Source organism: Sturnira hondurensis, unplaced genomic scaffold (assembly GCF_014824575.4).
Source record: "Sturnira hondurensis isolate 20B ecotype Veracruz unplaced genomic scaffold, ASM1482457v3 Scaffold0006713, whole genome shotgun sequence".
In the NCBI taxonomy this organism is placed as follows: Eukaryota; Metazoa; Chordata; class Mammalia; order Chiroptera; family Phyllostomidae; genus Sturnira; species Sturnira hondurensis.
Genome location: NW_028079344.1, coordinates 4,231,073 through 4,258,854, shown reverse-complemented (window position 1 = coordinate 4,258,854; position 27,782 = coordinate 4,231,073). Strand labels below are relative to the sequence as shown.

The following is a 27,782-nucleotide window of genomic DNA, read 5'->3' as shown; positions in this document are numbered from 1 at the left end:
TCCCTCACCCGCCTTCTGCTCATCTACCCCCAACCAAAACAATTAAGCCCAAACTCAAATACTTCCCCCACTCATACCCATGGGGGAAAAATGGAAAAAGAAAATGTCCATGGAATGTGTTTAGTGCTGTTACATATCCCATAGCAGATGGCAACTCCATTTCCTCTAGTCTTAAGCACAAAGAAATTTTCTGCACAGTTGCATATGCCCAGAAATATTTCTCAAATTATATCTTTTATTGGATGGTATAATTGAGTCTGTACAAGCAAAAAGCTAGAGACTGTAAGTGCCTGGTGCAGCTCTTCTGTAGTTGCCTTTCTCTCTAGAACAGGGAACTACTGGTGGTCAAGGTCCCAAAGAAGGCTGGCTGATCCTTCTGGCACTGAACTCTATACAACGCTGTCTTTCTGTTGTGCACTCAATCATTTATGAATCATTACAGAGATTTTTTCAACAGTGTTGCTCTGGTAATCAGGACTGTGAAGGGGATAACAGTGAGCAGAACAGAACCTTCTGCCATGTCCAAGTGCTCCAATACAAACGGTTGAAACAGTGGCTACTTCTTCATATGGAAGGGCCTTAAGCTCCCAAGTTATAATATTTGTAATATTTCATTTAATTCCATAATTCTGATATTCAGACATCTGAATGTATTCATCTGAATATAATGTATAAATTTGGGTGAGCTCTGCATACCTGACAATGGGAAGGAAAAAAGTACAAAATGCCACTTCTGGTAAAAGACATAACTCTGATGAAATACCTGATATTTTGGTGGTGAACTGATTTGTTGCTGGAGGTCCAAACCCCTTAGCTGTGCTGGCTCGGATGGTAAAGGAGTACGTTGTCCCCGGATACAGCCCAAAAAACAGAAAGTGGGTTTCATTTCCCAGTTTTGAGACTCTTCCACTTTGATTAGATAAGTCTATTTCTGGGTCAAAGGAACTGACTGCTTTGTAGGTGATCTGCAAGAGAATAAGAATGTGATGAAGTATCTGGAGCAGATAGTTCGGGATTGCATCTTTATCCAATAAACCCCTCTGATGACTGCACTGTTACTCGATTTATGATAAGCTCTCATCTTCACTTAGACTCTTCAAATCCTAGATCCAGTGATGGGGCACAGGAACTCAGCCCAAACTGTTATGCGTTATTACTTTTACAGACAGAGGAACTTAAAGCCAGTAGATTAGAACATAAAGGATGAGTTCAGGTTTAAGCTAATACCTTGAAGTTGTTTGTCTTCAAAATGTCATTTTGGAAAACCACATTACAGCTGGTTTCAAACAAAATAATAAAATATGCAATGGGCTCAAACAGATAAGAACCTGACAAGGGTAAGGCCTCGTCTCTCATGTAGTGGCCACAGTTTGATTTAGTGCTATACAGATTACTGTCTCCTGGAAACAAGTATATTTTAAGTGTTTTTACCAGTGTGGACCAACGTTTTTATCTGCTCCAAAAATAAATCCTAGACAGTGTCAGTAGTTCCTGATGCTATGACTAGTCCTCATGCTGAGTCGTAGTTACATCTTTTATCTATTGCTGTCCAACAGAACTTTCTGTCATGATGGATATGTTCTGTTCTGCACTATTGAATATGGTAGCCACTAGCCACAAGTGGCTTTGTGGCACTCAGAATGTGGCTAGTGAGACTGAAAAACTTAAAATGTAATTTAATATAATTTAAATTAACTAAAATTTAAATTGCCACCTGTGAGTAGGAGCTGCCACTTTGAACAGTGAGACTCCCGAAGTTTTCCCGATATTTGCCACACGACAGGTGTTCAAAGCATGCTGGGGGGTCTGGAATGTGTGAACATAAATACGATGTAGGTGCCTTTCATTTTTGCCCTTTCAAATGAATTTTAAAAGAATTTCACTATAAACAGTTCATCAACTATTCAAGAGCATACAATTTTAGAGGTGATTACTAACTTCTACCAATTGTAATGACATAATTTTTATATGTGGAATATTCAAAAGTTTTAAATTAGAAAACTGAACACTTCCCTTGCTTTTAAATAGGCAAACGTACATATAATTTACGTGCAAGAACACTAACACTGTTATTATATGAAGTGATAATTGACGTTCTTTCTTCTTTGTTTATACCGTATCATTATAATTAAGGAGACCTCTCTGAAAGAATATTTAGATTGAGTCAACTAAGCTTTGGCAAGGAAACGTTTGCTATCTATATCAATCCCTGCGATGACTGGCACTCTCAGAGCCGGGCTGTGCATCTGCTGTTAACCCTCCGGCATGTTTCCCTCACAAGGTTACTCTGAGTCAAGAGACAAGACCACGTCTACCACACGGCTGCTGTGGCTGGAACTTGAGTACTGTCCTGCTGTGTGCTCAGTTCATTTACTCACTCATTAACTGCCTGCTTCCTATGCCCCAGGCACTGTGCTCTGAGCTAGGGTCTCAAATGGTGAGCCATTCAGACATGATACCTGCCCCGGAGGAGGTAACAGTCTGAGGGAAGGAGAGAAGCAATTCAACAATTATGAGACAGTGTAATTCAAATCAGCACTAGCACTGCCCACCAGGGCTAGGTTAATCTTCTTGTTCATTTTACTGCCTTGTCAAACACTTTAATGAGACACAAATGTACTTGTGTTTCAGACAAAGTCCAGACTCCCCAACTTTGTGTTTAAGAACTGCCTACATCTTCCCCAAACTTATTTCTGAATACTTGACATGATGACATTATATTACCTTCTGTCCTGGTTACTCTGCTACAAACACACACTGGGCTTTTCTGACTGCTTTTGCTCACTAACTTTCGCCTGCCTGCAACACCATAGGGTTATCTCTGTCCTGTTTGCTTCTGCAGATCCACTCACTCCGTTCACATACTGACTCACTTAGCACACATTCTGGGAGTGCTGTGGTCAACAGGTGGACATGGGCCCTGCCCTCAGGTAACTAAGAATCTGGGGTGAGTGCAGATGGGTAGAGAGATAATAAGTAAATTAATAATTTTAAATTATAGAATACCAAGTTCTATAGAAGAAACAGATAGGGGTGCTAAGCTAAAGAATATTGGTGGGGAGCAGGTAACAGAGGAGTTTTTCTCCCGCAGTTTCATTACCCAGGGTCAAGCATAGTCTGAAAATATTAAATAGAAAAATCCAGAAATAAACAATTCATAAGTTTTAAATTGCATGCTGTTCTAAGGAGCGAGATGAAATATAAACTGTCCTGCTTCATCCCACCTGGGGACATGAATCACCCCTCCCTGCAGGGTCTCCCCGCTGTACACACACCCTACTTAGCCACCACTCAGTCGCTTGGCCATCCCAGTTATCTGATCAACTGTTGAGGGACCACAGCGTTTGTGTTCCAGTCACCCTCACTCACAGCGCAGGAGCATTGATACTGGTGATCAAGTGTGTCAGAGAAGCCATAAGGTGCTTCCTTTATTTGAAAAGGTGTGATGTATAGGAAAAAAACACAGTATATGTAGGGTTTCGTGCTATCCATGCTTTCAGGCATCCACTGCGGGGGTTTGAAATGTACACCTCGTAGATAAGGGGGTACTGCTGTATAAGTAAAAGCAAGATGCCGTGATAATTCTGAAGGTTTTCAAGAAAAAAATCCCATTGACATGCTTATTAAATTCCAGGAGAAGAATAATGGGAGTTGCAGTAATAAATATAAATTGGCATTAGATCACAGAAGGCCTTGAATACTACAATGAAACTTCTTAACATGGCCTCTAAACTCTACTTCTTTCCACGTTACTACCTATCTCAGGCAACAGTGATTAACTGAGCCCAGTCACCCATGCGCTGGACCTCAAAGTGCCTTTCTTCAACTCCCGATCCGACAGTGCCCCACTCAGCTAGCAAGTCCAGACAGACACTCTGCTTTACTCTGTGCCCAAGCAAACACTCCACTGTAAACAATCCACTGTATACTCTATTCACACGTTAAACTGATTTGCATTCGGCACTAATTTCATTCTCTCTATAGTTAGTTGCTGTTAGAACTGTTACTTCTAGTGGGAAAGGGCAGTACTTTCTGTACTTTTGTCTTCTTCCTACACCTTACACACACCGCATTAAAAAACAAACTGGTTGAGGTATTCCTCCCATGACCAGGAGTTTGCAGTTTTCTCCCTAGTCAACCAAGGGCTGTGTAAATTTAGTGAATTATAATGAAAACAGTTGGATATATACCCCTGCACATTTGGGAGTATTACTGATTGGCAAACTTCTAGAAATAAGCTTGATATGCAATGTTCAAATTTTGATAAGATACTATATAAGAGGTTGCAAAATGTTACGCTCTCATCAACAGTTTATGCAGACATACATTTCCCCAAGTCGCTGCCTAATGCTTGATCTTTACAGCTTAAACTTTCTGTAACACTTACTTCATTTCTCTATCATTAGTAATGTTGAGAAGATATATTTTCATGTGCTTATGTGCCATTTGGACTTTTTCCTATGAGTTTCCTCCTCTTACTCTTTATTTTTTCTAATAGAGTGTTTTTTCCATTTTTTTATTAACCTACATCAAGTCCATATGTGCTACCCACCAGCTTGTTGACTGCTTTAAGTGTTGAAAATAATTTCCCCAAGTCTTCTGTTTGTGTTTAGACTTTCTTCATGCTATCTTTCATTATTCAGAAGCTTAAATTCTTATGTAAACAAGTTTGTCAATCTTTTTAAAAGACTTAATGGGTTTTATGTCAAACATAGAAAGATAAACAGTTGACCTTGGTAATGGGTTTGAGCTGCCTGGGTTCTCTTACATGTGGGTTTTTGTCAATAAATATATAGTTGGCCCACTGTATATCCAGGTTCCTCATGCATGGATTCAACCAACCAAAGATTAAAAACAGTAATTTTGATCTGAGGTAGATTGTGAATCCACAGATGTAGAGGGCCAACTGCATACATTGTTTTACATCATTTTATATAAGGGGCTTGAGCATCTGAGGGTTTTGGTGTCCACAACGGTGCTAGAACCAACCCCCTGTGGATACCAAGGGAAGACTTGAGTTTTGGGAGAGTCAAAATTTACATGTGGATTTCTGACTCTGTAGGGGTTAGTGCCTCAACCCTCTGCGGTTCAAGGTTTGACTGCATTACAAAAATGTCATCCCTGTTTTCTTACAGTTTAATTTTTGTGTTTAGATCATGAATCTATTTGGCATTTCTTTTTGTATGATGTGAGGTGGGGTTCTTATACAGCATATTATTTTTGTAATGAAATGCTGGTTTACTAACATTCATTAAATTTTATCCATCTATACTTATAAATGAAAACTTGCACTATAATTTCTACCTTGTATAATTTTGCAAGAGCATACAGTTGTTAACAGTAGTTACCTCTGAAAAGTGAAATTGGGAAGCAATGATATTTTATTTTGAATATCCTTTCTGAGAGCAATATTACACTTATAATTTTATAAAAATAAAAATTTTGATAGCTATTGGGGAAGAATGTAATTATCAGTCAAGGTTTTAGAAGATGACTGATAAAATTAGGTGGGTGAGCAGGATGTAAGGTATGAGAGGGGTTCGATGAAAGGCAAAGAAAAGGGAAAGGAAAGCCTAGTTTGAGATGCTGAGGGTGGACGTCAGAAGAACGTAAAGAAGAGGACAAAGAATACGGCCAGAAGAATGCTTTAATGCTGTTAATTGCTATAACTCCCGGCAAAAATGACAGTGTTAGCATTTTCCACTTACTAATGGTTGGTAAGTAAAGAGAGAACTTGAGAATAACCTAAGTTTATAGCATATTCATTTTTAACATCTATACCATTCAATCTGTTTTTCTTCTCCCCTTCAAACACTAAGTGGGCTCCCTGCCAAAGAAACACCTGTGTTATTTATTGCTAAGCTTCTTTCAAACTATGATCATTTAGCTCTCCTTTCAGTTTTTCCCTGTAGTCAAATGTGTTTCTATGACATAATACACTGTTCCTAAGGTCCCTGCTTCCCTTTGGGCCACTGTTCTACTTCCTTAACATGATGTCTGTCTCAGGAGGCTGTAGCCATCCAGAGAGGGAGACGAGTCTGGTTCAACATCAGTGCTTGGCTCCAGGAGGAAGCTCTGTCTATTGCTGACCATGACACAGGCTGGGTGAATCACAGCAAGCAGTGTTTCTTCCCTAAAGAACAGCTCCCTCCTGAGACCCCATCTAAGGCCTACCTTGAGAAACTTGGAACTCTCTCCTTCCTATTTCTAACAAACATGGACAAAAAGGAAAGAAAAAATTGGTGGTCAGAAAGCTTATATTTAATTACTTAAGCCTGGTACACACATTTGACATTTTCTCTTTGGTGTCTAGAAAAATGAGACGACCTGCTTTATTAGCCTACATTTGATTTTGAAAACTCTGATTGATGACACTTCCACACATCCGTCAATGCATTGTAGGAACGTTTAGATCAGTGTGCAACTGGGAGATCCCGGCTGCTGAAGCAAAGAGATTAATGGGGTCTTCTTTTGAATTATTATTCCTATTGTTTCCACATTAAAGTTACTTTATTACACAAAGCTATATTTCAGTGGGATCAGAAAGAAAGAATCTGGATACTACTTTTTGTCTGTCTAGATACCAACACACTGCCCTTGGAGAGGTGAATTTATTTCTTGGAACTTCATTTGATTTCAAAGACTGTATCCTGTTTGGTTAAAAAAAAAAACAAACCTGTTATTCATGATGGCAAGAATCCCCAAAACTGAGACCAAAAAATGGTCATGGGTCAAAAATGTTAACAAAAAGATTCTGTTCATGGAGAAAAAAGTAAGAACTTGGCTGATTTAATTATAAAACTTAACTCTTTTAAGCCATGAATTTCCATAACACTTGATTCTTTTACAATGAAGCATATATAACTTAACATGATAGCTCTTTTATCTCTTACCTCACTTTGTTTAGCTTTCAATTAGCAATTTTTTTTGCATTTCAATACCAATTTTCAAAAGGTATGAGGCAACATCAATGTGAGGCTAGGAGGGTCAGGAAATGGGGTTAACAGCGATTACTGTCTGACAGCTAATCTGCTCGGGCTTTTGTCAGTAGTTCTGAAAGGTATTCAAGCAGAGATGCCATAGACGTAGCTGTCGCGAGTTTTAGAAACCTAACAACATATAATTTGTTGAATTTGCATTCAGATAAATGCTTGCTTAAAAAAATGCACCTGCTTGTTTCTATGACAATAGGCCCCATAAAATGATGCTCATACAGATGTGAAGATGACTGTCACCCCGTTATTGCTATTATTTTCTTCCTTGAACAATTCATCAAATTCTTCTTTGTTATCTATCATTGAACCATTTGCTATGCCTCAGTACACAAACTATGTCACAGATGTCTAACGTATGTTTTCCTAATACTAAGAAACCAAAAGACATTATTCTATTGTTACTTCTAAGACAACATCTACTGACTTTGCTAATTGAATAATCAGCATTCTCCTATAATTCTGTAGTAAACTACTTTCGCTCAGCAAGAATAGGATTCTGTGGTTGCCTCCTAATCAATGTATACTTCAAAATACTTATTGTTTTTAATAAAGTTGATTGAAAATATATTATCTTGTATCTTTATGTATAATATATAATCTGGAAACATCTCAATCATTATAAATATGCATATTGAAAATACACATAATTCATAACCTCATTTTAAATTTTTTTCTCCCATACAATAACCATTATAACTGTTCAAAGTATTAAACTTCTTAAAAAACATGATGCTATTATGAATTTTTAAATACTGGATAGTCTAGCTGCCATAGAAAGTACAACAAAAATTAAATGACTAACAAATGCATGAACTACCTCATATAAAGTGATGACACCATATGTTTGAATTGGTTCTCGCCACTGAAGAAATATCTTCTCTTCAAAGGTGCTTCCTTGGACAGATTCAGTAGGAACAGCACCTGGCACTGGAAGGGAAAAAGAAATCAATACATGTTTAAGGAACAAAGCAAAAACAAGGTATTTCTAGACTTGATAGATTTGAACTCTTTATTGAAGCATAAGATTTTAATAATCCATAGATACACTCAATTTTCTTTTGCAAATCTAAAATTCAAAACCATCTTGACTACACTTTCCTATAAAAAACAAAATTCTCTCATTTTTCTTTAAAGTTTGAATCAATTAGATGAAACTCAGCAATCAACTTTTAAATAAACTTTTTCATTCTTCAAAAACAAACAAAAAAGGCTGTAGAGCAATGAGAACTCCCACACATTGCTAGTGGGAGCATAAATCGGTAGAGCCACTTTAGAAAATAATGGCTGTATACAGGTAGCTATTATTTTACACTTTTAACAATCAAAATGCTCGGTTTTAGTCCTGAAGACTTCTCATTACATAGTATGCCAGATTATAAAATACTTATTTTTAAAATTAAATCTATATATTCACTTTCTTATCAATCATCTTATTGTGCAATCAAAATTAAATTTCTTTGATTTGAAAACAACATTTATGAGCCTCCAAATAACTTTTTAAGACCTATTTAGCTTTGTGGGTGATATTTTCATGCAAATAAGGGTGGGTTTATATTTTATAGAAGTTTGGGGTCCTATTTTAATGCTCTTTGTATGGCAGTACATATATAGTGTGTTAAATTCCTCAAAACTCTCCTTAAAAATCTTTGAAGTTAATACTTTTAACTTAAAAGTTAACTTTAAAAGTTAACTTTTAAAATATTAAAAGTTAATACTTTTAATACTTTGAAGTTAATATAGTGTGTTAAATTTCTCAAAACTCTCCTTAAAAATCTTTGAAGTTAATACTTTTGTGCAACTGTGTTTTAAATAAAGCCATAACAGTGTTAAACAACAACAAAAAAAGAAAATAATGGCTGTATTTAAGTAAAGTTAAAGAAGCATGTATCATACAATCCAATAATCCAACCTCCAGGAATAGTCTCTAGTAATATTTTTGTGCATATGTTCCAGGAAACACATACTACTAGGATGTCAAAATAGTAGCAGTTTAAAATAAAACTAATAAACTTGAGATAAATGAATGAGTTTAATGAATTATTTCATTTTAATATTAACACAATAAAATGCAAAAATGATTGAAAATAAATGACAACTGTAACATGAGTGACAAAAGCATGTCCAAAAATATAGATGAACTACTGTACTTTTATCAATGTATCAATTAAAATATACACTAAATAAAACTAAAATCTTTTCCACTAAGATCAGGAACAAGACAAGGTTGTCCACATGCACCACTTCTATTCAACATTGTACTGGAAGTTTTAGTCAAAGCCAATAGACAAGAAAAGGAAATAAAAGGCATCCAAATTGGAAAGGAGGAAACAAAACTGTCATTGTTTGCAGATGACATGATAGTATACATAGAAAATCCTATAGACTTTTCAAAAAAAAACTGCTTGACCTAATAAATGAATTTGGCAAAACAGTGGGACACAAAGTCAATATGCAGAAATCAAAGGCATTTTTGTATACCAACAATGAAACAGCATAAGCAGAAATCAGGAAAAAATCCCATTTGATATAGCAATAAGAAAAATAAACTACCTAGGAATTAACCTAACAAAGGAGGTAAAAGACCTGTACTTAGAAAACTACCCAACACTGAAGAAAGAAATCAAGGGAGACACAACCAAATGCAAATATATACTGTGCTCATGGACTGGAAGAATTAGCATCATCAAAAATGCCCATACTAAAAAAAACAATTTACAGATTCAATGCAATACCTATTAAAGTACCAATGGCATATTTCACAGATATAGAACAAATACTTCAAAAATTTACATGGAACCATAAATGAGCCCAAATACCTGTTGCAATTTTGAGAAAGAAGGGCCAAGTAGGAGGGATCACAATACCTGATACCAAACTGTATTACAAGGCCACTATAATCAAAACAGCCTGGAACTGGCATAAAAACAGATGGATAGACCAATGGAACAGAATAGAGAGTCCAGAAATAAACCCAAGTCTCTATGGTCAATTAATATTCAACAAAGAGGGTAGCAAAATAGAATGGAGTAAAAATAGCCTCTTCAACAAATGGTGCTGGGAGAGCTGTACAACTACATGCAAAAAAATGACACTCAAGACCCCATTTAAACCATGCACAAAAATAAATTCAAAGTGGATAAAGATTTAAATATAAGTCATGATACCATTAAAGTCCTAGAGGAGAACATAGGCAGGAAAATCTCAGATATTTCACGCAGCAATATTTTTATTGACATGTCCCCTAGAGCACGGGACCTAAAGGAAAGAATAAACAAATGGGATCTCAACAAAATAAAAAGCTTCTGCATGGCTAAAGAAAAGAGTATTAAAATAAAAACATAATCAAACATATTGGAAAACATATTGGCCAATGATACCTCAGACAAGGGTTTAATCTCTAAAATATATAAAGAACTCATATGACTCCATTCTAAGAAGACAAGCAACCTAATTAAAAAATGGGCAAGGGACTTGAACAGATACTTCTCCAAGGAGGACATACAGAGGGTCCAGAGACACATGAAAAGATGCTCAGTATTGCTAGCTATCAGAGAGATGCAAATTAAAACCACAATGAGATACCACCTCACACAGGTCAGAATGGCCATCATAAACAAAGCAACAAACAACAAGTGCTAGAAAGGTTGTGGAGAAAAGGGAACCCTCGTGTGCTGTTGGTGGGATTGCAGACTGGTACAACCACTATGGAAAACAGTATGGAATTTCCTCAGAAAACCAAAAATGGAAGTGCCCTTTGACCCTGCAATTCCACTTCTGGGATTATATCTTAATAACCCTGAAACACCAGTCCAAAAGAACCTATTCACCCCAATGTTCATAGCAGTACGATTTACAATAGCCAAGTGCTGGAAGCAACCCAGGTGCCCATCAGTAAATGAATGGATCAAAAAACTATGGTACATTTACACAATGGAGCAGAAAGAAAGAAGGAGCTCCTACTCTCTGTGACGGCATGGATGGAACTGGAAAGCATTATGCTAAGTGAAATAAGCCTAGTGGTGAAAGACAAATACCATATGATCTCACCTTTAACAGGAACCTAATAAAACAAACAAACAAAAAAAACAAACAAGCAAAACATAACCAAAGACACTGAAATTGAGAACAGGCTGACAGTGACCAGAGGGGAGCGAGGAGGGAATTTCAGGGGAAAAGGGGAAGGGTTTGCAGAAATGGGTATGGGGGACACATGGACAATAACAAGGGGTGGTGGAAATTAGAGGGAGGTGGGGAGGGCTGGGGGGTGTGCTGGGATGGGGGTAAAAGGCAGAAAACTGTACTTGAACAACAATTAAAATTAAAAAAAGATAAAACAATACATGAAAAAATATATACGCTAACTAGAAGCTTTATAAGTATTTCACATAGATATTTAAAGTATTTATTTATTTATTTACTTGTAATATAAGAGATATGGGAATGTTTGATGTCATTTCTTTAAAACCTAAAATTATAACACCTTTTGAACATTTCATAAGAAAATCTAACAGACACAGGGAAAGATAGAAATTTCCTTGCCAGCCTTCTAAAAAATAAGATTATTTAAAAATACTGTTTATCTCATCTTTATATAAATTCAGTATTAAGAGTGCTTTACTTAACACATGATTCAGTATATTGACCCTATTTATAAACCAGTATAAAAATACTACTTACAAATGTACATATATTTGGGGATCATGGTGAAAACTGTTTGTGATGATGAGAGTAATGAAAAGTAGTTGGGAAGGACTCACACTTCTGGATTTCAAAAGTTACTACAAAGCTATGGGATCAAGACATTGTGTTATTAGAATAAGGACTGACCTATAGATCAGTGGAATAGAATTGAAGGTACAGAAATAAAATCCTACCTTGCAGTCAATTGATTTTTTATCAATGGTGCCAGGAAAATTCAGTGGGGAGAGACTAATGTTTCAACAAATGGTGTTTAACAATTGGATATCCACATGCAGAAACATGAAGTTGGATTCTTACTACATGCCATGTATAAAAAGTACATAAAAATTAAAGAGCTAAATGTAAGTTAAAACTATAAAACTCTTAGAAGAAAACATAGGTATAAACCTTCAAGATCTTGGATTGGCAATAGCTCTCAGGGAAATATGGTACCTCACGGAACTTAAGTCTATCACCTATTTTAGAAGTTCTAGGAATTCAGGATTTGGGATATCTGGTCTTAAGACCTAAGCTTTTGGAAGTGAGCCTTGTTCTGCCTTGTGATACCCTAAACAGTAATAAAAATAAACATTCCACAAACTGTCTCATGAAATAAATATTATTTCAATAAAAATACTATACTACAATAAAAGTCACAATGTTGGAAATTTTTGGCCAAGATGGAGGCATAGGTAGATACACTTTTCTTCCCTGCACAATCAAAAGAAGGTCACCTACAAACTTAAAAACAAAAAATAACCAGAACTGCCAGAAAATTGATCTGTATGGAAGTCCAACAATCAAGGAGTTAAAGAACAAACATTCACCCAGATTGGTAGGAGGGGTAGAGACAGGCAGCCAGGTCAGAGAGGACTTGCAGCAAGGCAGTAGCTGGCAGACCAGCTGAGGCAGTGGCTGGCAGACTAGGAGGTCCCACAACTGCATGCAGATAAGCCAAGAGGAAAAACTGGGGAACAAGACAGATTACATGACCAAGGATTCCAGCACAGGGAAATAAAACCTCAAAATTTTTGACTGTAAAAACTTGTTGGGGTTGTGGCAGTGGTAGAAACTCCTAGCCTCACAGGAGAGTTTACTGGTTAGCCTCTGTTACTCCTAGTCCTGAAACTCCTAGCCTCATTGGTTAGTTCACTGGTTCACAGGTTAGAGGTCTACAAGGTTATAAGGTACACAAGCCCACCCACCCAGGAATCAGCACCAGAAGGGTCCAATTTGCTTGTGGGTAGCAGAGGAAGTGACTGAAGTTAACGGAGAGCCCAGCAAGTGGCATTGTTCCCTCTCTAACCCCTCCCTGACATACATCACCACAAAACAGCCAAGTGGGTTGCCCTGCCCTGGCAAGTACCATGGGCTTTGCCCCTTATAACACAACAGCTGTGCCAAGACAAAAAAATATGGCCCAAAATGAAAGAACAGATCAAAGCTCCAAAAATAGAAATAAGTGATAAAGAGATAGTTAACCTATCAGATGCAGAGATCAAAAAACTAGTAATCAGGATGCTCACAGAAATGGTGGAGTATGGTTGCAAAACAGAGGATGAAGTGAAAGCTATGCAAAGTGAAATAAAGGAAAATGGACAGGGAACCAGCAGTGATGGGATGGAAACTGGAACTCAAATGAGAAATTTGGAGCAGAAGAAAGAAATAAACATTAAACAAGACAGAATGAAGATACAAGAATCCAAAAAAAATGAGGAGAGGTTTAGGAACCACTGGGACAACTTTAAACATTCCAACATGTGAATGACAGAGGTGTCAGAAGGAGAAAAGGAAGAGCAAGAAATAAAAAACTTATTTGATAACATAATGAAGGGTAACTTCCTCAGTCTGGCCAAGGAAATAGGCTTCCAGGAAGTCCAGGAAACTCAATGTCCCAAAGAAGTTGGATTCAGGAAGCACAGACCAAGGCACATCATAACTACATTACCTAAGATTAAAGATAAGGAGAGAATCTTAAAAGCTGCAAGAGAAAAGGAGAGTTTCCTACAAAGAAGTTCCCATAAGACTATCCACTGATTTCTCAAAAAAAATCTTACAGGCAAGAAGGGGCTGGAAAAAAGTATTCAAAGGCATGACAGGCAAGGACCTATATCCAAGATTGCTCTATCCAGCAAAGCTGTCATTTAGAATAGAAGGGCAGATAAAGTGCTTCCCAGATAAGGTCAAGTTAAAGGAGTTCATCATTACCTAGCCCTTATTACATGAAATGTTAAAGGGATTTATCTAAGAAAAAGATGAAAAAAAATATGAACAGTAAAATGATAACAAACTCAGAACTATCAACCACTGAACCTAAAACAAAAACAAAAACAAACTAAGCGAACAATTAGAACAGGAATGGATTCACAGAACTGAAGATCACTTGGAGGGTTATCAGCAGGGAGAGTGAGGGGGAAGAATGGGTGAAAAGGTTCAGGGAATAAGTAGCATAAATGGTAGGTAGAAAACAGACAGGGAGAGATTAAGAATAGTAGGGGAAATGGAGAAGCTGAAGAACTTAAATGCACAATCCATGGAAATGAACTAAGGTGGGGGAATGCTGGTGGGAGGGGGATGTGCAGGGAAGAGGGGAATAAAGGAGGGAATGGGACAACTGTAATAGCAAAATCAATAAAATATATTAAAAAATAGAGTTAAAAAATAAAATTCACAATGTTAGTAGGTAAGTAGAGACCCCACCATTCTTTTCTCTTCAAATACAGTATCGTTGACAATTATTCTATTTACATTTTACTTTTCTCTATATTTTTTGAAGTATTTTTGTTGTGGTTGTTGTTAGGAAACATAATTTGAAATAAAAGTTTTTCTATAGCCAGAGACATTGAAACAAAGAACAAACTGAGTGGAGTACTACACAGCAGAAAGAAAGAAGGAGCTCCTACTCTTCTTGATAGCATGGAAGGATCTTGAGAGCATTATGCTATAGTGAAATAAGCCAGGATGAAAAAGCGAAATACCATATAATCTCATCTTTAAGTGGAACCTAATCAACAAAATAAACAAGCATGTAAAACATAACCAGAGACATTGAAATAAAGAACAAAGTGACAGTAACCAGAGGGGAGGGGGGAGGAGATAGTGGGAGGGAGGAAGGAGGATGTGTCGTTGAGAAACATGTATAAAGGACACATGGACAAAGCCAAAGAGTGGTGGGAGATGGGGATGGCTAAGGTGGGGGGGGGGATGGTGGTGGGAAAATGGAGACAACTATACTTGAACAACAATAAAAAAGATAAAAAAGGAAAAAAGAAAACAAAAGAACAAACTGACAGTAACCACAGGCAGGGGAGGGAAATAACAGGGAGAGAAGGAGAAGGGTAGTCAAGGAACATGTATAAAGGACGCATGGACAAAGCCAATGGGGAATGGGCTAGAGAGTGGGAGGTGGGGATGGATGGGGTGGGGAGTGGTGAGAGGAAGAACAATAAAAAAACTAAAAATAAAAAGTTTTTCTAATTAACAGGATGCCAATGTGCTATAAAAATAATATATTTTTATTTGGCAAATAATACATGTCCTAACTTCAGAGACTAGCAACATCACTTTAACAAACAAACAAAAAAAGTCATTCCATTTCTAGCTCGTGTCTGTTCTCAATTTGAAACCTAAACATATTGAGTGGTTTTATCTGCTCATCTCTAGAAATGACTGCATATATAACCCTCTCTCATTGATTAAAACATTACTGTTGATTAAAGTATAAATTAGATGATTATCAACAAACTTTACTGTTTTATTTAAAGACTAATAAATTTTTTTGTGCATTTATTACTTACTCGATGTTATGTATATTGCTATAAAAGAAAAACTGATGGCTTCTTCTCCAAGTAGTTTATAGTTAAGAGAAAAATATTGTATAGAACAAGGAGAGAACAAGGAAGGGACATGATCAACTGCTTTGAATTATTATAACAATAAGTATACTCATCAACTAATGAACTCTATCTGGCAGCTACAAATAGCTGTCTATGTAAATTTCTTCTAACCCTAATATGTCTGATTATTATAGTTATTCTCAACCTTCCGGATGAGGAAATTAAGGCTCAGAGATTTAAAGACCAAATCAAATGCAAAAAAGGCCTAAAGGATGAGAGAAAAGTAGAGCTGGAAGAGTTGGAGGCAGCTTTATGAAGGACTTGAAACCTGAGTTCTTTCGAGGGTAGAGGAGGAGATGGAATTGAAAGGCAGCCAGGTAGAAGGGCAGGTGGTGGATGACAACAGGAGATGACGAAGAGCCAGGGATATAACAAGTGTGGCATAAAGGACAGATGCTGAGGTGACATTTTTGCAGAATGAACTGCAATGGAGAAAGTTATTACTTTTAGAGTATAAGTCAAGAACACAGAAGACCTTGGAAGTCAAGAACTGAATAAAGAGTCATTGAAGATCCTTGTGGAGAGAGTGACATGATGCAAATATGTTTTAATGACTAGTTTAGTGAGTGAGTAATATTAGAATGGGAAAAAGCTGGAACTGCAAAGAAAGGGTAGGAACTATTACAGAAATTTCAGTATAAAAAATGATAATCTGAGTATATGTTGTGGAAGTTGAAAGAAAAGAACAGCCTAATACCATGGACGTAGGCACAACAGGAGTCAGGATCAAATGAAACATTGAAATGCAGGGGAGAAAGGGTTGAGGGATAACCTGTTGGCAATGCTGACACCTTCATTCTTATTTCCTGTGAGATGAGGAAGAGTTGGAAGAAATAGAGATAGGGCTTCCAGTCTCAGCCCTAACTACTATAAAACTAATACTCCTAACAAAAATAATTGTAGTAAAACAATTATTTGACAGCAACCAACTATTTTAAGTATGGAAGGACTTTAAATGAATACAAGAAAACAAAACAAAACAAAACAGAAGGATGTGGGGTGAGTCCCTCACTTACTTTGGCTATTTCCACGTTTTTCTTCTATAGCAATATACATGGTATTGTACAGGCAATACAACAAATACTTGAAATAATTTGTTAGCTCTTCAAATGAAATAATAAAGTGTTACAAATATTTGTTATAATCAATGATCAAAGACATAATCAGCTACATGAAGAAACAAAAAATTGAACATGTACATTTTTTCCCCAAGAATAAGTAAGTACATTTATTTTATGAGCTTTCCAAGTTCATTGGAGACGTACGCTGATGCCTGTCAAATGAATTTTAGGTCAAATATATGATACACTTCTACTGCATTTTACATGCTGTGTGAGCACATGACTGTATATCCCCTGTATAATCCACATAAAAGTGCATTTATACCCATGCTATCAGATTTGAGATGCAATTTCACTTTTTAAAATTACTTTAGAAATTAACTGCAATTGTATATTTACTTTTATCAATGAGTAATGGAAATATGTGTAGTTTATTTGCTAAATTTTTGTCTATTAAGGTAATACCCGATTCTAACAGTGTTCCTATGGGAAAATATAATCTATTTCATGACTGCAAATCTAATGAGGTAATTTCTCAGCACTGCACTGAAAAGTAAGGGTAGCCTCTATTTTTAGCTGGATTTTTATCTGAACTATAAAAAATATTTCAGATACTCCTTTAAATATATTTAAATAAACATTTCATAAAAATGATCTAGCACTCAAAATAATAAGTCTTCAGTCCAACATGATAATGAAACTTGAACAAAAAACTATTTAGAGCAATATAGAATTATTATACACAGACAAGTAACTATATGACTCATAATATGAATTCAAATAAACTTCTATATCTTTATTCTCCATACTATTTTTAATCAGTGTCTACAAAAGCACAAATACATACTTTTATTTTATTACTCAACATAGTAAATAGTTCTTCCTTCCAGTTTCATTACAAAGATCTCAAGTTAAAAAGCTGCTTTTTTGAAAGGATATAGATTTCACATAAACATATTTTCAGGGGGAAGGGAGCATAAGGGGATTAAATGGTAATGGAAAAAAATACAATAATTTTTTAAAAAAGAAATACAATCTGAAAAGAACATTTAAAAAAGTACTCACGATCTTCATCCGTCTGTACTACCAGTTCTTGACTTTCCTTCCTCCCCTCAGGATTCATGAGGATGAGTTTCACACTAACATTGGTATACGGTGAGAGGTTAGTGATCGTATGTTGAGGGTGTGAATTATCTGTGTCCCAGCTTACTTCTTCTCGCACCTGTTCCTGTCCTCCAACTTGGTAACAGTAGTGGACTGTGAGATTGTAACTATGGCAACGAGTCACATTATAGCCAAATGGCTCCCAGCGGATAGTGATTTGTCGAGATTTGACTTCTACTACTTCCAGTTTTCTTGGCCCCCGCATGGGATCTATTTTCAAAAAAAAGAAGAAGAAAAAAGGAAACTTAAGAGAAAAGAATTTTAAAAGCTTTGATAAAGCCCAGATACCACAATGAGTCCTGCTTGTCCTTCATATCTGGTCTCCTCATCTTTGGGAATAGCAAAATCTGTAAATTTTACCAGGACATGAGGCTACCCAGAATAAAGACCAAATAATATTTGCAGGCTCTTCTGCAGTGAGATGTGGCTAAGTGCCTAAGTTCTGGTGAAGGACGGAAAAAGGTGAGAAGTCAAGATCAGGTTCTGGGAGGTGTCCTTACAAAGAAGGGGTTCACCATCTTTGTTCTGTCTTCCTTCCTATTAGCTAAATTGAGGATAGGATATCTGTTGCTTATGCAGCCATGATGAAACATGAGACTCTTACCTATTAAGAATTCAAGGCAAAAATGAAGAAGGTGTTACAGTTCCTAATATCTGAGTTGCTATACCAACTTTAAATTGCCCACTTCCAAATTTTTCATTAGAGAGAAATAAAATGCTTTTTATTTATGCCTGTTTTTTCTCTGGGTCTCTGACATAAGAAACCAATCTTTAAAAAAATTAAATGTATTGGGGTGATATTGGTTAAAAAAATTATATAGGTTTCAAGTATACAATTCTATGACACATCACCTGTACATTGCATTGTGTGGCCACCACTCAATGTATGTATTTGACCCCCTTTATCCTTTACTATGCTCCACCCCGCTCCCCTCTGGTAACCATCATACTGTTATGTGTCTGTATATTTTTGTTTCTTTTTCTTGTTTGTTCATTTGCTTCTTTCAGTTTTATATCCCACATATGAGTGAGAAAACCAATTTAAATGAGAAGATACATATCTTTTTTTCAAAAGATTTTATTTATTTATCTTTAGAGGGGAAGGGAAGGAGAGAAGGAGAGAAGTATCAATGTATGGTTGCCTCTTGTGAGTTACCTGCTGGGAACTGGCCTGCAACACAGGCATGTGCCCTGACTGGGAATCGAACCGCGATCGTGTGGTTCGCAGGCCTGCGCTCAATCCACTGAGCTACACCAGCCAGGGTGAGAAGATACATATCTTTGAAAATTAATTTATAATTATATAGTTGGAAAACATAAGAGTAAAAGCTTGAGAATCCACCATGAAATAATATTGTGCATACACTTTTTTCATTTTCATTTCCTTTTTTATTTCAATTATTTTTTTTGCCTTTTTAAAATTTATTTAATCATTTTTCTTTTTTTCTCCAATTTTTTTATTTAATTGTTTTTCAAGTACAGTTTTCTGCATAAACTTTTGATGAAGAAGCATAAACTTTTGAGCAGAACTCCAGGTCTTTTTGAGATTTCATTTGTATATGATTCCATACAATCAATGCTAAAATATTTCTTTCCTATCACTCACAACGTCTTAGCATTATTATCCCTTAACCTGAGCTCTAGATACAGAGTTTCAAGCTTAGAAACTTAAATGACATTAAAAAATATAAACATTTTGAATGGTTTAAAAGAAAGTATACAGAGAAAGCTTAAACTTGTTTATGAAATGATGATGAAAATATAATAATACTAAATACATAATACTAAATGTATTATGTATGATGAAAATATAATAATACTAAATACATTTATTGGGCACTATATGCTACAGACTTTTCTAAAAAGTTTACTTTTCCTGGGTTTTGGGAGAACCTAATCTAAAATGATCTGCTTTGGTATATTCATAAATACATTTGATCTCTATATTTTGGTTTTTCTTTACTTGTGGTCATCATATATGAATTGTAAGTGATCTACAACTGATAAAAGAAAATAAGCATGAAAACTTGATAAATAACTACCATTTATTGTATGTGCACTTACAGAATATGTAAGTCCCTTTATATATATCCTCTATTCCTCAAAACAATCCTGAGGATTAAGTACTATTTTTCCCAATATACAGATGAAAAAAAGTTGTGGCCAACATTAGTTCAATAGTTTGATGAGGATCAAGATGTGACTGTGGCACTTGAATGCATCTCCATCTGACAAGTAAACACATGCAACCTCAACTCTCCTGCACAGTCTCTACCAAAAATGAAGAAAATAAGATAAAGAGAAATTAGGAATGTTAAAGACACCTAAAACATGATCACAGAATGCACTAAGTATCCCGTGTATATTACTCTTGGGTCAAAGATGCTGGAAACAATCCTTCTTCCTTCTCCTAATTGCACGGAAGAGGCGTTCCTGGCCATGTTCCCCAGCTCAGCTTTCCCAGACAACCCTACCCATCTACACTTTGCAGTGACTAGAAATTTGTCTGGATAATTATTGAAATTCATTTCTTGATTTGCATTTGTGTAGTATACATTACCTATTATCTCATCATTTAGGACCTAGAGAGAACTTAGAACCATCCACTTTCCCTGAGATCTCCAAAAAATGAAAATGTTCAAAGTGAAATATTGTTTTAGTGTTTTATATACTAGTTGGGATTAATTGGCCAGATATCTGCTTAGACCACAAAATGCAGTTAATAATGATTATTCATGCTACTCCATCTTGTAATAATTCTAGAAACCAAGGATGAGAGAGATGAAAACACCCCCAGAGAAACTTGAGTGGCATTCTAATGGAATATTCCTTTATACAAACAATTTTTTATACTTAAGTTACTAGTGTTAGGGAACATATCATAAATTATTTAGAAATAACATTGAAGGTTTTCCCCCCAGTCTATAGACTTCACACTGTAGAGGAAATGTCTAATTTTATATAATGCTTCATTACTTTGTAAAAACTTTTAATAAGCTCCATATCCCTAATACATAAACAGATTAGCATACATCTCTTTGCCCCTTTTTTTATTAACCACAAGTCTCCACAAGGACTATTCTTAAGCACTTCCCCAAGCTTTTCATCAATTTTACTTACTACTAATAAAATGACCAAGTGCCTCAAATATTAGTTTAAACAAGCAATGCAGTTCTAACTTAATTTCAATAGAAAACTATTTTTCACTGTATAAATAAGCCTATATCATTTCAGTATTCCTTAGCCAAAAGAATATACACATGAATTAAGCCCCAGGATTAAAAAAAAACAAAGGTTCTATCTATCTACTTATTGTTTTCTTGAAAAGCCTACTTTCTTCCTCTATTATTACCTGTTGGAATTCCATCATGGTGAAATTATGTTTCAAACTTCCCATAAATTTGCTGAGCATAACAGCTGAATTTAGCACAAAACAATCATCTCTGTGACCAAGGCTCCAGAGTCCCTATTGTCACGAGTGGTAATTAACAGGTTTGAGAAAAAGGCTGTGTACATGAGGTTTACATCTCAGATGAAAAGAGGCTTGTGCTCACTGGCTTCTGCTCTCTAGCCAAAATAAACCATCCTACCCAAGCTTTTCCAAACAGAGTATCTCCCTTGTGGCCTTTATGGGTCTTTGTCTAGGATATAGTACTGTTCTATCTCCTAATACACCAATATCAACATGGCAGGCGCAATAAGTTCTTCGTTGACTCAGATTCCTAACACTTCACCCATTAGTCAAATGCTTAATAAAGAACCGGTACCTGCAATAACATCTTCCTTTGGTGAAAGCACTGACAGGTTGAGTCCAGTGAGTAAGGGAACGTGACAGACAATCCTTTCAACTCATCCTTAGCAAATGGCCTGATTTCATTGCTTCTTTTTTCCCCTTTTCTCTCATTGTACAAAATTGGGCTCTGATCTAGCAATGGTTTATAATAGTTACATCCTCAGTTAGTGTTTTACAGTACTTGTATCTTTAGTGTTTCTGCCAGAACCGTTTTTATTAGTATGCTGCTGAATGTGAACGAGGTGTTCCGCAGGGACATTTACTCTAGTGAGTTATACCACTGATCACTGAAAACTTTGAGGGGCATTGTTGTAGAAGTATATTGTACTGTAGGAAATGAATGGCAACTTCATAATCAGAAATGTGTAATTTCAGTAGGCTGATTACAGCTCATACTGCATTTCTGGGAGAATACATACTGCCAGGAAGATGGCAGCAAGATAGGTGGGAGAAGAGCCCCCTTCTCCCTGCACATGGGTGAAACACCTAGCAGTTCTGAGGAACAGAGCGAACAGCCAAAGGTATCCAGGCATATATAAAGATTGGAGACCAAAAATTGTAGAGAACACTGAAAAATCAGATGGTAAGGAGAGTGCTTAAGGACAGACAAGAAGGTCCCTAGGACCAGCTCAGGGAGACCAGGGCAGCTGTAGCCCCAGGCCTGGTGCCTGCCGGTTCTGCCACAGGATTCTTGGGAGAGAGCCAGATTGGGGCTGTGTGAGAGGCCAGGTGCTTGCTTGGACCAGTGGGATTGAATAGAAGAAATTTTTCAAAAGAAAAAGAGAAGAAAGAGGCACTCGATAGGAGTTTGGGGAATTCTCTGCAATAGCCACCCACCTCCTTCGCCCCTACCCTGCAGCCCCCAGTGACTGTGCCCACCCGGTTGGGCCCCAGTGGCTGCTCACCTGCACCCATGCCCAAAGTACCAGATAAGGAGTAGTCCCCACCTGGCCCCTGTGCCCAGAGCCTTGCAGGGTCCACTGGCTCTCTAGGAGGAAGGTGGAAACACCCAGCAGAGGGGAGCTGCAGGGCTAGTGGATTCAGTAGTCCTCTGAAAGACTTGACTCAGTGGGGGAGCTAACCTACCCTAAAGGAGCACTGAGAGTCCCTAACATCTAGGACAGCAAAGAGCAAGAAGGTGGTGTGAGAGCTGCCCCTAACTGGTACACCTCAAAAACAGTGCAACTTGTGGATTCAAGGCCTTGGTTGGGTGCAGAAGGGCACTGGGGGCCTGACAGGGAACTGAGGAATTGGGCTGGAGGCTGGACAATAGCTAAGAGTGTGGCTCAGGAAGGGAGAAAAGCAAAACCAATTCCTCCTCAGCCTGCCACAGCCAGGAAGATCAGCAGAACTGGCTTGACAAGCTTAAAGCCACCAGAAGGTTTTTTCCCCCCAAATTCCTTCTCCTTTTCTTTCCTTCTTTCTTTTTTATTCCTTTCTCCTTCCTGCCTTGCTTTCCCTTTTTATTCCCTTTCCCTCCCTTCTTTTTTTAATTTAAATTTTTTTAAACTTCCTTCTTCCTTCTTTTTAAAATTCCTTCTTCCTTTCTTTATTTTTCTCTCTTTTTTACTCATTCTTCCTTCCTTCCTTTCCTTTTTTTTAAATTCCTCCCCCCCCCCCACTTTTTTTCCTTCTTTTCCCACAGGTGAGACATTAAAACCTGGAGATATGGAAAAACCAGAGTTAGACCCAAAAAGAGGTCATCCCAACAACTGAGATGGTGAGACAAATTTCACTTTGCTACTCCAGAGAACTTGCAAGATGGGAGCTGTGAACCCCACTACACCTGCTGGAAGAGGAAACCCATCAACAAAGGAACCGCCAACAGGTAACAACAGAAGAAGGTGATGGAGGGAGTGGGCACCACACAAATCTCAATCCAGGGCTATCTGGAAATACAATTAAATGGTGGAGAAATTACCCAGAACAAACGACTGAGCAAGAATAAGAGAGAACCCTCAAAACCTTGTGCACACAGAAGATTCAGCTTCAACACAACCTGTCCACACCTACACAACAGAAAACAAAATATGGTGGACAGAGTGACCCTCAGTTAACCAGCTTGAGGAAGGGACCCCCCAAAGAAAGATCCAACAACAATCAAAACCCAAAGACATACAGACAGCCAACATAAATGACAGCCCAAGACCAGCAAGTTAAGGAGATTAAGGAGATTGTAGCACTGAACATCACAGATCTTCTACCATAGAAGTTCACACCAGAAACCCAGGGAGTCAGAACAGATTAATGTAAGAAGGAGAGGCTAACAAAAAGAGTCTCACAAACAGTGGGAGGACAAAGAAACAATCCCCAAATGAAAGGAAAGGAGGAAGCCTCAGAAACAATGCTAAATGAAATAGCGATAACTCAACTATCAGATACTGAGTTCAAAGGACTGGTTATCAGGAAGCTCAATGAGCTCACACTGAATTACCAGAAACTACAGGGAAACTACAACAAACTCACTGCAAACTATTTCAACTTGAAAAATGAAATAGAACTAGAAACTATCAACAAGGGCCACACAATTTCTAAACTGAAGAACACAGTGGAAGGAATCAAATGGAGGATTGATGAAGCAGAAGATTGGGTAAGTGAGCAAGAAGACAAAGTAGGAAAAAAACCCCAGAAAGAGCAAGAAAAGGAAAAGAGGCTCAGAAAGAATGAAGATGGATTAAGAGAAATGCAAGACAATATGAAACATAATAAAATCCAAAAAATAAGAATACCAGAAGGAGAAGAAAAAGAACAAGGGATAAAAAACCTATTCAAAAAAGTCACACGAATCCAGGAAACACAGAGGGTCCCAATCAAGAGGAACCCAAAGAAGCCCACTTCAAGACACATCATAATTAAAATGGCAAAATTCCAAGACAAAGAGAGAATGTTAGACAGAGCAATGAAGAAACAGGAAGTAAAATACAGGGAACCCCAGTAAGGTCAGCTGCTTACTTTTCAAAGGAAACACTGCAAGCAATTAGAGAATGGCAAGAAATATCCTGATATCAAACTGTATTACAAGGCCACTGTAATCAAAACAGCCTGGTACTGGCATAAAAACAGGCACATAGACCAATGGAATAGAACAGAGAGCCCAGAAATAAATCCAAATCTCCACAGTCAATTAATATTTGACAAAGGGGGCAGTAACATAAAATGGAGTAAAGATAGCCTCTTCAACAACCGGTGTTGGGAGAACTGGACAGCTACATGCAAAACAATGAAACTCGAGTGCCAACTTACACCATACACCAAAATAAATTCAAGGTGGATAAAAGACTTAAATATAAGCTGTGAAACCATTAAAGCCCTAGAGGAGAACATTGGCAAGAAAATCTCAGACATTCCATGCAGCAAGATTTTTACTGTGATACGTCCCCTAGAGCAAGGGTTATAAAGGAAAGAATAAACAAATGGGATCTCATCAAAATTAAAAGCTTCTGCATGGCTAAGGAAAACAGTATCAAGATAAAAAGAGAAGCAACAGCTTGGGAAAACCTATTTGCCAATGATACTTCAGATAAGGGTTTAATCTCCAAAATATACAAAGAACTCACTCGGCTCCACTCAAAGAAGACGAGCAGCCCAATTAAAAAATGGGCAAAGACATTTCTCCAAGGAGGATATACAGAGGATCTAGAGACACATGAAAAGATGCTTGATATTGCTAGCTACCAGAGAGATGCAAATCAAAACCACAATGAGATACCACTTAACACCAGTCAGAATGGCTACCATAAACAAAGAAACAAACAACAAGTGTTGGAGAGGTTGTGGGGAAAAGGGGACTCTAGTTCTCTGTTGGTGGGATTGCAGACTGGTACAACCATTATGGAAAACAGTATGGAATTTTCTAAGAAAACTAAAAATGAACGTGCCTTTTGACCCAGCAATTCCACTCTTGGGAGTATATTCTAAGAACCCTGAAGCACCAATCCAAAAAAACCTATGCACCCCGATGTTCATAGCAGCACAATTCACGATAGCCAAGAGTTGGAAGCAACCTAGATGCCCATCAGCCAATGACTGGATCAAAAAACTATGGTGCATTTACACCATGGAATTCTATGCTGCAGAAAGGAAGAAGGAACTACTACCCTCTGCAACATCATGGATGGAACTGGAAAGCATTATGCTGAGGGAAAGAAGCCAGGTGGTGAAAGACAAATACCATATGATATCATCGTTAACAGGAATCTAAACAACAAAACAAACAAGCAAGCAAAATGTAACCAAAGACACTGAAATACGGAATGTGCTGACAGGGTCCAGAGGGGAGAGGGGAGAGAATCATAGGGGAAAAGGGGAAGGACTCACATGAACAAGTATAAAGGACACATGGACAATAACTAAGGTGGGGGGTGGAGATGGGAGGGAGGTGGGGAGCACTGGGGAGGCAGGGCTGGGAATACAAGACAGAAAACTGTACTTGAACAAGAATTAAATAAAAATTAAAAAAAAATAAAGCAAAAAAAAAAAAGAGAGAGATATTTCAGGTAATGAGAACCAGAGGCCTGCAACCAAGGCTACTTTACCCAGTAAGGCTCTCAATCAACATACAAGGCCAAATAAAGAGCTTTCAAGATAAAAGAAGTCTAAAAGAATATGCCTCCACCAAACCAGCTCTGCAAGAGCTTCTGAAAGGAAGGAAAATAGAGAGACAGAGAGGAACACAGGCACAAAAATGGCAATGAATAAGTACCTATCAATAATAACCTTAAATGTAAATGGATTAAATGCACCAATTAGGAGACATAGAATAGCTGAATGGATAAGAAAGCATGACCCACACATATGCTGCCTACAAGAGATCCACCTCAGGACAAAAGACCTACACAGACTGAAAGTGAAAGGCTGAAAACAAATTTCCCAAGCAAATGGACAGGAAAAAAAGTTGAAGTAGCAATACTCATATCAGACAAAATAGATTTCAAAAAAAGGGCCATAAAGAGAGACCCAGAAGGTCACTTCATAATATTCAAGGGAAGAATCTACCAAGAAGACATTAGCATTGTAAATATACATGCATCCAACACAGCAGCACGCAAATACATAAAAAAAAACCTTGGAGGACTTCAAGAAAGATATTGACAGCAACACCATTACAGTAGGAGACTTTAACACCCCATTGTCAAAAAGGGACAGATCTTCCAAACAAAATGTCAACAAAGATATTGTGGCATTGAACAATGCCCTAGATGAAATGGACTTAACTGATATAAATAGAGCTCTTCATCCCAAAGAAGCTAAATACACATTCTTTTCAAATGCACATGTAACATATTCAAAGATAGACCACATGATAGGACACCAAGCAAGCCTCAACAAAATCAAGAAAGTTGAAATTATATTAAGCCTTTTCTCTGACCATAAGAGACTGAAACTAGAAATCAACCTCAGGGAAAAACCCCCAAAATACTCAAAATCATGGAGATTGAATAGCATGCAATTAAACACTGAATGGGTTAAGAAAGAAATTAGGAAAGAAATCAAAAGGTTTCTGGAAACAACAAAAATGAAGTCACAACAACCCAAAAGTTATGGGACACAGCGAAGGCAGTCCTGAGAGGGAAGTTCATAGCAATACAGGCCTACCTAAAAAAGATAGAAACATTTCAAATAAACAACCTAACCCTACGCCTACAAGAACTCGAGGAACAACAACAAAGACAGCCCAGAGCAAGTAGAAGGAAGGAAATAACCAAGACCAGAGCAGAATTAAATGACATAGAGACTAAAAGCACAATTCTAAAGATCAATGAATCCAGGAGCTGGTTCTTTGAAAAGATAAACTAAAGATAAACTAAAAGATAAACAAAATAGACAAGCCTTTAAGTAGGCTCATCAAGAAGAGAGAGGACCCAAATAAACACAATCAGAAATGAAAGAGGAGAAATTACAACTGATATCACAGAAATACAAAGGATTGTAAGAAATTACTATGAAGATCAACTATATGCCAAGAAATTTGAAAATCTAAGTGAAATGGACAAATTTCTAGAAAAATATAATCTTCCAAAATTCAGTGAAGAAGAAGCAGAAAGTCTGAATAGACCAATAACAGCAGGCAAAATTGAAGCGGTAATCAAAAAACTCCTTATACACAAAAGCCCTGGACCAGATTGTTTCCCAGGAGAATTCTACAAAGCTTTCAAGAGCTAATTCCTATCCTTCATATACTATTCCAAAAAAT

General features: G+C 37.1%; 1 protein-coding gene across 9 annotated transcripts in view; it reads right to left on the bottom strand.

Moving 5' to 3' along the window:
- PTPRM (protein tyrosine phosphatase receptor type M) overlaps positions 1-27,782 on the bottom strand; it is an 827,815-nt gene that overhangs the window by 315,803 nt on the left and 484,230 nt on the right. For all 9 annotated transcript variants that reach the window (XM_037050333.1, XM_037050337.1, XM_037050335.1 and 6 more), the window contains exons 8-10: positions 17,698-18,006; positions 7,813-7,922; positions 764-965 (exon numbers count right to left, since the gene is read on the bottom strand). In XM_037050333.1, coding sequence (XP_036906228.1) covers positions 764-965; positions 7,813-7,922; positions 17,698-18,006 — 621 coding nt within the window. The remainder of the gene's footprint in view (positions 1-763; positions 966-7,812; positions 7,923-17,697; positions 18,007-27,782) is intronic.